This window comes from Oreochromis aureus, linkage group 11 (genome assembly GCF_013358895.1).
Source record: "Oreochromis aureus strain Israel breed Guangdong linkage group 11, ZZ_aureus, whole genome shotgun sequence".
Classification (NCBI taxonomy): domain Eukaryota; kingdom Metazoa; phylum Chordata; class Actinopteri; order Cichliformes; family Cichlidae; genus Oreochromis; species Oreochromis aureus.
Window position 1 is genome coordinate 3,899,658 of NC_052952.1, and position 12,183 is coordinate 3,911,840.

The window sequence follows — 12,183 nt, forward strand, 5'->3', positions numbered from 1 at the left end:
AGGAGACAAGACACAGACTGAGAGAGACATGACGGTCTGGGGAGAACATGGCAGACAGGGGAGACATGGAATGAAACACGAGGGGAACGTGAAAACAGACACATGGAACGAGAAAGTGAGAGACATGGAGGGGGGAGAGAGGCACACACAGATCACATGAGAGAGACACGTGACTCGGGAGAGAGCAAGACACAGGGGGAACCTAACAGAGAAGAAACTAACCTGGGAAGACAATGAGTTTAGGAGATTGGTGGTTCGATTCCGACTCCTGGATGCTCCAACCTGTGTTAACTTGTTATATCGCGAGAGTACTGTTGCCCGCGGGGAGTTGTTGTTTTTGTGTACGCGGTGTAAGATGGCGTAAAGAATAAAGCACTTGGAGTGAGACTACGACGTTGTGTCGTTGGTAACAGAGGATGGTTACCAATTATAAAGTACCACCAAAGCTTGATGAAGCCAGGCCATACGAGTACTGGAAGAATGAAGTTAATATTTGGAGACGAGTTACGGAGCTGGATAAAAAGAAGCAGGCACTCACGGTGGCGCTGGGGCTCGAGGGGAGAGCCAGCGAAACGGCCATGGACATACCCGCGGAAGATTTGAACAAAGATGACGGTATGGAAACACTACTTGCAAAACTGGATGCGGTGTTTCAGAGAGAAGAAAAAGATGCGTATGAGGCTTACTCGTGTTTTGACTCCATTGCAAAGGACCACAGTGTGTCCATGGCATTATAGATACATTATAGATTTTGAACAACGTTATAACCGGATGAAAAAGTACAACATGACGCTGCTTGACACTGTGTTAGCATTTAAGCTTCTAGATACAGCTTGTCTTGATGAGAAAAGTCGACAGCTTGCACTGACAGCGTGCACGGACTTAACGTTTGCGTCTATGAAGTCTGCACTGAAATGGATTTTTGGAGGGAAAGTAACCGGAGTTTTCAGTGGAATTCAACTGAATCAAGATGCAGTTTTCCTTACGGAGCAAAAGGGTCCTAAACACAAATGAAACAACAGTACTTCGTGGCGGAGTGGACAGCGACAACCACCACAAGGTACCAACCCACTTGACAAGTTTGGCAAGCGAACAAGATGTGCTATTTGTCAGAGTACTTACCACTGGGCTAAAGACTGTCCTCATCGGAATGGTGACCAAGTAAATCTAACTGAAGATGGAAAAGTGGAGGAGTGTAACATTACCTTGTACACTAAAGCCCCAATGACAGATTCTGAAATCTTCTTGACTGAAGCACTGGGGTCAGCCATTATTGATACTGCGTGTAAACGCACAGTTTGTGGTCAGAAGTGGCTAGATAGTTACATGAGTGACCTCAGCCAAGGCCAAGTAAACAAGTTGCTGCAATCAGAAACCCCTAGCTCCAGACCATTTCGCTTTGGGGATGGTACTGTAGTGTATTCCAGCAGAAAAGTAAAACTTTCGGTCAAAATTGGACAAACGAAGTGTGACATTGAAAGTGAAGTAGTTCCTGTTGATATTCCACTACCACTGAGCAAAACGTCTCTCATACATGGTTACAGTCCACATCAACTTGTATTATTATTTGCCAAAACCCTAACCTTCCTTCTGTGTTGATGGATAAACCACCTGCCTTAGAGGGCACAACTATAAGTGCAAGAGTAGCTGAACATATATCAGCATTATATGCTTCCAGGAAAGCATTTACTGAGGCAGAATGTTCAGAAAGGATCAGGAGAGCACTACGCAAGTAACTTAGGCCTATAGATGACAAATATGAGGCAGGAGATAAAGTATACTACAAATGAGTCGACTGTACAGAGTGGAATGGTCCAGGTGTAGTTATTGGGGAGGATGGAGCTGTTGTACTTGTAAGACATGGGGGGACTCTTGTAATAGTGCACCAGTCAAGGTTGAGTAAAGTGGATGCACAGAGTGGAGATAAACAAATACCACAGAGTACTACTGATGATGACACTGACAACAGAGACACAGTTGAAAATGATGAGACAGAAGCACCCGATGGTGGACAGAGTATTAGTGAGGAAGAAGACATCACTAGTGACAGAGAAACTAACACTACAGAAAACATGTCTGTGACACACACTGCAAATGAGCCTTCTACATACACTGATCCTGTATCCTCTGCAGATGTAAAGTTAAGGGGAGGACAGCTGATCACTTTTACTCACAGGGACAACAGTGTTCAACATACAGTATTAGGCAGAGCAGGGAAAGCCAAAGGGCAATACAAAAACTGGTATAATGTGCAATATCTTGAGCCTGATGGTAATGAAGGTGAAAATAAAGCTTTAGACATGTCACTTGTTGATGGTCTTTGCACTGAACCTGAAAACAGAGATATAGATGTACTCATAACAAAAGATATCTCCTTTGATGCTGCTAAGCAGCAGGAGATTGAGAACTGGCAATGTAATGGTGTATTTGATGAAGTGAAAGACCTGGGTCAAAAATGTGTGTCTACTAGTTGGGTCTGTACACTCAAAGAAACTACTAATGGTATAGAGATCGACAGACTACGTGACTTTCGCGCTTTGCATTGTAGGTACGAGTGGCAGCAAAATCAAAACACTGCATCAAGCGCTAGCATTTCCAGCACCGGTAATCATTAATTCTGTGATTTTAATCCATACTTGCATTTTATTTGCCCCAAAAACAGTTATGTACAAAATGAAAGAGAACACGGCAGGTCCGTACAAAGACAGAGTTGATGAAAAGGCAAAAAAAAGTACAAGGAAAAAATCAAAGGAGTGAAAGGGTTAGACTCATACGAGCATACAGAGTGGGCTAAAGACGTTAGCGTGCTGCCCAACTTACATCACGCACATATTTATAATTATATGGTCCTAAGTGTGAGTGCATACACTCACAAAATGTTTAGAAACTTCAGATCCCTGCAACAAGCCCAGGTCCAGTTTACTTTGGTGATTTGGACTATTCCATTTCACAGCTGTTGTTAAATTTTTTTTTTTCATCTCCTGTACAGGCCAACGCAATCTATTGATCTTTTCAGGTTGTAGTATTACACAGCATTTTCAGATCCAATAGAAATAAAATAAGTGTTTCATAATTCATTCAATTTATTGTCTTTATTTATAACTGGCATTATTGTTTCATTCTATTATGGAATCTTACAAGAAAGAGGCAAAATTGTATTCTATTGTACTTTATTAGCTGCTTCGGTGAAAAACAAATCAACATTGCAAAAAAAAAAAACATTTCAAAACAACATACTGGAAAACAGTTATTCATCACTTGATTGCTTCAATACAACACTTGAGCACATATATGCGTGACTTTTTGTGGCTGTTTTGATATCGCTCTCTCTCTCTTAACCGATCAAATCTCGCTGTGGTAGCAGCTTTAAACTCGGTCGATCCAGGTTGATAGAGGATACCCAGTCTGGATCGCATTCCAGCATTTTGTAGGCTGGTTTTCCTACAAAACACAACAAACATTAGCCCGCAAAGCCACAGTGAACAAAGCAGCATAGCACAACGAATTCAATTCAAATCAATATAAGACTTATTTGTGACCTACATCAATAATTATGTTATGATAAACTACGTAACAACTACAACAAAAGACTTACCTTTGTGGAAATGCTTGGAGCAGACTAACATGTGAGCTGGAGTGTTCTGGAACATTATATTTGGTCTTCGAATGGCTGCAATCCAGGCCATCCGTCGGCTCTTTGTTACTTCGGAAACATGGCTTGAACAGTTTCTCTTCCACGACGGAATCCAATTAAAACCGATCTCTTTACCCGTTGGCGTCCCGTGGCTGTCATGCGACGGGCTATTGCAGTTAATAATACAACAGCTTCTTGCCATTCTTTGTGTTTCTTTTTATCGCTGTGTGACTGTTTTCTTGTGAAAACCTGCGTGCGCTAGTATCACTTGTCACTCGTACCTAAAATCCTTTGCGGTTTTACCCCAGAAATGACGTCACATTTTCAATCTCTATTGTCCCGAAGGCCCGACTTGTGGCACGGGGGTTTGAAGAGGTAAATACTCAGAAAGACTCTCCAACATGTGCATCTGAGTCTCTCAGTCTGGTGCTAGCTGTGATATGTCAAAACAAGTGGAAAGTGAATTCAATGGACATTAAATCTGCCTTTTTGCAGGGAATGGAACTGTCAAGAGACATACAGTATATCTTCGCCCCCCACCTGAAGCTGGCAAGGACAATGTTCTATGAAAATTCAAAAAAGTGTGTAAGATAAGATAAGATAAGATAAAACTTTATTAATCCCTCAGGTGGGTTCCTCTGGGAAATTCGGTTTCCAAAAGCACAGCACCGACAGAAGTTATAGAACGTGAGCAGAATATTATATATATACACATATATAAATACAGAGACCTATATAAATAAAATATACGAAAGGGATAAATATAATAAATAGGAATAAGAATACAAGTATTGAAGTCTATTGCACCGTTGACTATTAACAAAAAGTATTGCACAGAAAGTATTGCACAGTGAAGTGAAGAGGCACTACAGCTCAGTTGTTCCCCCCTCCTTTGTCCTCCTGTTTCCCCTCCCTCTCCCCTCCAGAGAGGAGTTAAACAGTTTGATGTGTGGGACAAAGGAGTTTTTAAGTCTGTTGGGTGTGGGACAAAGGAGTTTTTAAGTCTGTTGGTTCTTGTCTTTGGGAGGAGCAACCTGTCACTGAACAGGCTCCTCTAGTTGTTTATGCCCGTGTGCAGAGGATGCCCAGCATTGTCCATAATGTCCAGCAATTTTTTTTAGTGTCCTTTTCTCTGCCACTGTCACCAGAGTGTCCAGCTTCATGCCGACCACAGAGCTAGCCTTCCTGATCAGTTTTTCCAGCCTGGATGAGTCCTTCTTTGCTGTGCTGTGTGTATGGACTTGCAGATGCTTCACTTTATTGGTAATAAGTTCAAAGACAATATGCTCAACATTGGTGGTAAAATATCACAGGTTGATCCCGCAGTGTTCTATTGGCAGAATGAACAATCTGAGATTACAGGAGTGCTTGCATGCCACTTTGATGATTTCCTTTGGGCTGGTTCAAGTCACTTTGCAACTCATGTCATTCCTGTACTGAAATCTACCTTCCTTGTGGGACGTGAAGAACATGACAGCTTTTCTTATGTTGGTATGGACATTTGTACAGTTAATGATGTAATAGAGGTGCATCAACAACTTTACATTGACAACCTACAACCGGTTCAGTTACAAGCAGCACGGGCTGTACAGAGGGATGCTTCCTTAAGTGAAACAGAACGGGAGCAACTCAGGTCAAAAATAGGACAGATTTTGTGGGTTGCCAAACGAACGAGATGTTATGTTTGACATATGCAGCCTGGCATCTAATATTAAAGATGCAACTGTGCAGTCCATTCATGAAGTGAACAAAGTTATCCGTGAACTTAAGGCAGAGAAAGTGACTCTTAAGTTTCAGCACTTGGATAACAGTGAGGATTTGGCATTGGTTGTTTTCAGTGACGCTTCATTTGGCAACCTTCCTGATGGCGGTACTCAAGGAGGGGCATTAATCGTCCTTATGGGTAAAGGAGGAAAGTTTTGTCCTTTCTTTTGGCAGTCTAAAAAAATCAGGCGTGTGGTCAGAAGTACACTGGCAGGAGAAACTCTTGCCATGTCAGATGGAATAGACAGTGCAGTCTTCCTGGCAACACTTTTTTCTGAGCTTACAACTGATCTGAATGCTCTTCCGTTGATCTGTGTGACTGACAATCATTCCTTGTTTGATGCACTCATGTCCAGTAAGCAGGTTACAGAGAAGAGCTAGAGGCTAGAAATGAGCAGCATTAAAGAGCTCATACAAGCCAAGAAAATCAGACAGGTTTGTTGGTCAGATTCCAAATCCCAACTTGCTGATTGTCTGACAAAAAAGGGAGTTTCACCTTTAACCCTCCTAAAAGCACTAGACGAAGGACTCTGGATACTGTGATCCTTTGTTTACAAAGTTTTCTTTGCATTAAAATGCACTATTGTTTATTTTGTGCAGTAATAGTATGCTTTAAGTAAAATGAAGCACATTGTTGAACATTCAGAAAACATTTCAATGTTGACATTTTTTTTTGTTTACGTATATATATTTATACAAATGTTTTAAAGAGACTACGACGTTGTGTCTTTTGAATTTACAATCTGTATGCCAAATCATGGGCGAGATACTAGCATGAAGTTTCTTTCTGATACGTCCATTGGAGTTTGAATGTTAAAGCACTTAAGCATGGAAAAGAGTCCTTGTGTGAATGAAATAATAAGTATAAAGTACTTTGAGCGATCCAGTAGAATAGAAAAGAGCTATATAAGAACCACTGGAAAACCTAGTTCATGCGTTTATTACTTCTGTATTACTTCTGGCCTGGACTATTGTATTTCACTATTATAAGGATGTCTTAAAAACAGTTAATCCAAAATGTTGCAGCCGGAGTATATCTTTGGTTCCTCGTTTCAAGGACTTGAAGTGCCTCCCCAAGAGTGACAGAGAGAGTGGATAAATGTTTACAGAGTTTTTTGTTAACATGAATGTTCAAGATGTTCAATAAAGATGTAAAGTGCATATATTTTCCCTTTTTTCCCCAGTCTGTTTGCTCATGCAAAATGAAATGCGATTAATATAGAATAAAAATGAATGATATTTAATTGTGATTAATCAAAATTAATCCACAGTAACCCTGTGATGAATCTGATTAAACATTTTAACTGTTTGACAGCACTAATATATATTATATATTAGTGTATACTTTTTATTAAAAAAGTTGTATTTCACAGGAGAGAACCTGTGCTAAAAGATTGTAGAAGAAGAAAACTATTCAACTTCTCTTTGAATTTAAGCATACATTCTTTGTGTTTATTCTGCATTTACTTCCTTATATTGTATAAATGTCAGTTACAAGCTTAAATATAAAGTTGAAAAAATTTAATTGCAACCAGGCTCTTGATCAAGTAATTGTGATTAATTACAGAAAATTGTGAGATTAATTAGTTCATTTTTTTCAAATCTATTGACAGCACTAGTTTTTAGATTTAATTAATCAATATTGCATTATTCAAACTAAAATCGATTTAAATCAGGAAACTGATTTTATAAAGCTACGCCAAAAGTTGGAACACCTCTAGGAATTAGTAGCACCAGCTTTCAATAGATTACTATAAGATATGATGGGTCCTGATTATTCAAGACCTTGTATGTAAAGAGAAGGATTTTAAACTAATTCTGGATTTAACAGGGAGCCAATGAAGAAAAGCCAGGATAGGAGAAATATGCTTTCTCTTGTCTGTCAGTCTGTCTAGTCTGTCAGTATTCTTGCTGCTACATTTTGGATGAACCAAAGGCTTTTCAGGATATTTTTGTGACAGCCTCATAATAACGAATTACAGTAGTCCAGCCTAGAAATAATAAATGTATAAACTAGTTTTTCAGCATCCCTGAGACAGGATGTTTCTAATTTTAGAGATATTGCAAAAATGGAAGAAAGTGTTCCTAGGCATTTGTTTAATATGCGCATTGTAGGAAAAAAAACAACTCCAAGATTCCTCATTGTTACTGGAGGTTAAAGTAATGCCAACAAAAGTAAGCATCTGGTTAGATGCCATACTCCTAAGAGATCTTTTATGCCTAAGAATAATACAAAAATCTCAGTTTTATCTGAATTCAGAAACAGAAAATTAGAGGTCATCAAGGTCTTTCCCACTAAAGACTGGATGTCAGATAGATACGCGGATCATGTCTATATTGGGTCCGTTGCTCCATGACCAATTCTGGACATAAGTTTTCTAAACTAGGCCCACAATTTGGACATCCAACCATGACCCAACCTGGTTGTCAATATGATGTTCAATTTAAGATATGTCTGGAAGACATATCTGATTTCCTGGCTGCTTGGGACGATCTGCGTGTTTGGGGGTGCGCTCTGCAATATCAAATGTGGAGCTAGCTTGTGAATAAGGTAGCAACCAAAAGAAAGAAACTACATGAAAATTGTTCTGCTGAGAAAATATGTTTTAATTTTGTACTGATCTCTGTGTAGAAATGTGACAAAAAACTACAACATCTCAGTTCAGGTTGGTTTCAATAAAATATGAGTATTACTATAGAGGAACAGAAAGGGACTTAAACATGCAAGGTGAGGACTCAGTGAAGAGTTACAGGGCAGGGTCGAATTTTTGGACTATGTTCAAAGCATTGCACCATCTGCCTGGGACTATTATGCACTACTTCTGAAAACATTTCCCACTCTCATTCCCAATAAATAAAACACCTCAAATATCACTAGCCCCATATACTCTTGGAACCAAAACCTTTGTAGGTTTAACACTAAACAGAAAAACACTACATTTAACACTAATCTTCATAAATCATATTTATATGAGTGATTTAAATACTCTTCCCCCCAAATTTTGTGCTATGAAAGGGACACTCCTTATGCAAAAAGCCCAGCCACAAAATATATCTGTCCATGCTTTTCAGCTTCTCTTTACTCTTTTTCTGTCATATCTTCAAATTGGATATATATTTTCACTGGTGAATGATGTCTGCATAAGGTGCGTGTTTTGTGAGTTGTACCAAGAATCTGGTCTTCTCTGATTCAATGCTTGTTTTTTCAAAGGGACAACAGTATTGAGTGTCGTACACAGTGAGGCTGCAGCACTGTCAACAAGATAGCTGACTTGTGTGGGAATTGTAGGTAGGTGTCCCTACTGTAATGGTACATGAAATGCAAGTAAACAATAGGTTCATGACTTTCTTAGATGTGGTTATAGCACTTTTGATATCAAATGTAATAACATTTCTCAAAATGTAACATAGTCCACACATAAATACTAACATTTAAAAAATGGTAGCAGCAAAGAAGATTTGAAGAAATACTATTAAATGTTTATTTTCTATATGCCAGAAAGGTGTAATTAAAATACTGAATAGGTTTATTTATATTTGAAAGAAGTCAGTTGACTCTATTAATAAATTAAATGTTATATAGAAGCTGTCACTGTCAACATCTTTATCAATAGTCATACACTGTAATGACTGTAGCAGGCTTTGTGTTGGTTCACCTGATTTGAGGAAACTTGACACAACACAGGGGCGTTCAGCTTGGTGCAACACCATTTCTTTTTAGTTGTTTTTTAATTTCCCTTTGCATTTTCAGCTGGTTATTTTAGATGTTGCTTACTATACTATTGTTCTCAAAGACAGGGGGAGGCATAATTAAGCAACTGGCCACAGCTGCAATAACCAGCCTCACTTCATTTACGTGGGAATTATACTTCTGCATCAGATCTACGTCATAACTTAAGCCATAACTGGGAGTCCCATTTTAACCCTTCGCCACAAGCTTCTATGTAGCCTGGTGTACAACTCTTGAGAAATGTAACTACATGTCAGTTTGATGCATACCACAACAATTTGAATGTAATGTTGCAGTATAGGGATTAAAAGGCGATTCCGGTTACCATCTAAGTTAGGATGTAGATTTCCTGAGAAGTCTCAATCAAGCATTTAGGCCAGGGATCCATCTGGCCTAGCCTACTGCCACCCCTGCTGCCACAAGTGGGAGAAAAAAAATCTGTGTCTGATTTTCTCTCCCACTCGATCACTTTGAATTTAATGGGGTGTAATGCCAGATCAACGGCTGATTCACATCATTTATGCGATGGAGCCACTGAACAGAGGCTGAAAGGGTGTCCCAGGACATAATAACCCTAACCACAAGGCGGTTGTTGCCCTGAGACAAAATCTGACAGTAGCCCTTGGTCAAATCCAGCGTTGTGAAAAAACAAGTAGTGCCTAACCAGTCTAGTGGAAAGACCCGCCCCGAAGTCAGCATCAGACAACCTAGCAGCACAGACACTACATGTCCCTACCTGTTGTGAGCGCACCACTAAGCATTGTCCTACCAAGTTATCCTGCCTAATCAATTAATTTTAAAAGATTAGGGGTGGGCAAGGTGATAGCTCTTGTTAGTAAGAGCAAAGGAACCTGCCATAGCACCCACTATTCCCTTGGCCACTGGTATGCCTTGGCTGCATCTTTGATTAATACAATGGAAGACTGCTGCCCCTCCCTTTCTGCTTGTGTTTAGAAGATAATGACAAAGTATGTGCAATTTGTGGGCACAGTTGTAAATGGTACATGCACTAACATTCATACAGCACTTTTCTTGTCTGGTAACCACTGAAAGCACCCCTTACAACACTTTATCAGATGCAAACTAACACTAATTGGTGGTGACAATTTTGTAATGTCTTGCTGAAGAACTCATCAAGCTGGCTTGACTGGTAGGGGATTGGACCATTGACCTTCAGTCCCACAACCCTCTCAGGCTGTGATATCTTTCCTTAATTGTAGTTTCATTTTAGTAGTTGGAATTGGCTGCCTCAGTCCAAAGCAAGCATTCCATTAGCAGTCATTAAGTATCCAATCCTTATCCAGACGCTTTCTTTACATTTTTTTGCAGATGTTATTTATCCTACACCCTTCAACCCTTACTTCCGGTGGCTGACTTTTGATGTGTCCTCTATGGAGAAGAATGCCTCCAACTTGGTGAAGGCAGAGCTCAGGATCTTCCGTCTTCAAAACCCTGGGGCCCGAGTGTCTGAGCAACGAATTGAGCTCTATCAGGTACAAACACTTTTGTCTGGAGTAACATTTATTATGCCATATTTGCTAAATATGAGTTGCTTTGTGTTTTATAAAGACTAGGAAGGATTGCTTAATATAATTTTAAAATGCAAAGATTTTTTACATTGCTAAAAAATATATTCTGATTTTTGTAGGTTTTTTTTTCATAAATTTTGAAGATTCTTAATGATTAGTACAATGAGATTATCAGAATGGGAGCCCTGTGGAATTGTATAACTAACTTTTGTGTGTGGAAGGCTCATCATTTAAATTTAAAAAATTAATTAATCCAATAAATATGACTCAAATCACTGTAGTACAGTTTTCATTCCCAGTTGTTCCAGTGCAATTCAATTTTGCGATTACAATGATCCAGCAGGACATGCGCAGAGACAGTCCATTGTCTGGCACCATTAGAAGATTGTTAATAACTGACTGAAGATCCGTTTTTGTGCTAACTGAAACTTTTCAAACAATTGATTCCTTTCACAGACATACAGGGATTTTAAAGGACTTTATCAGTAAAGGGAATGTTGGTTGTAGGTCTAAAGCACTCAATTACACTGAACAAAAATATAAACGCAACACTTTTGTTTTTGCTCCCATTTTTCATGAGCTGAACTTAAAGATCTGAAACATTTTCTACATACTCAAAGGACCCATTACTATGAAATATTGTTCACAAATCTGTCTAAATCTCTGTAACTGAGAACTTCTTGTTTGCTGAAATAATCCATCCCACCTCACAGATGTGGCATGTCAAGGTGCTGATTAGACAGCATGAATATTGCACAGGTATGCCTTAGACTGTCGCAAATAAAAGGCCACTCTGAAATATGCAGTTTAATCACACAGCACAATGCTACAGATGTTGCAGCTTTTGAGGGAGCGTGCAATTGGCATGCTGACTGCAGGAATGTCTACCAGAACTGTTGTCTGTGAAATGAATGTTCATTTCTCTGCGATAAGCCATCTTCAAAGGCGTTTCAGAGAATTTGGCAGTACATCCAACTGGCTTCACAATCACAGACCACATGTAACCACACCAGCTCAGGACCTCCACATCCAGCATGTTCACCTCCAGGATGGTCGACTAGGTGGAGACCAGCCACCCAGACAGCTGCAGCAACAATCAGTTTGCATGACTAAAGAATTTCTGCAAAAACTGTCAGAAACCATCTCAGGGGAACTCATCGGCATGCTCGTGGTCCTCATCAGAGTGTGGACCTGACTGCGGTTCATCACTTTAACCACCTTGAGTTGGCAAATGCTCACATTTGATGGTGTCTGGCATGTTGGAGAGGTGTTCTGTTGACAGATGTTTTTACTGTTCAGGGCAGATGGCAGACCGCTTGTGTTGCGTCGTGTGGATGAGCAGTTTGCTGACGTCAACGTTGTGGATTGAGTGGCCCATGGTGGTGGTGGGGTTATGGACAATGAACACGAGTGCATTTTATTGTTGGCATTTTGAATGCACAGAGATACCGTGTTGAGATCCTGAGGACAAATTGTTGTGCCATTTATCCATGATCATAACCTCATGTTACAGCATGATAATGCAC

General features: G+C 39.7%; 1 protein-coding gene across 1 annotated transcript in view; it reads left to right on the forward strand.

Moving 5' to 3' along the window:
• Nucleotides 1–12,183, forward strand: part of tgfb2 (transforming growth factor, beta 2) — a 63,948-nt gene that overhangs the window by 27,018 nt on the left and 24,747 nt on the right. The window contains exon 2 of the mRNA XM_031749322.2: nt 10,458–10,621. Coding sequence (XP_031605182.1) covers nt 10,458–10,621 — 164 coding nt within the window. The remainder of the gene's footprint in view (nt 1–10,457; nt 10,622–12,183) is intronic.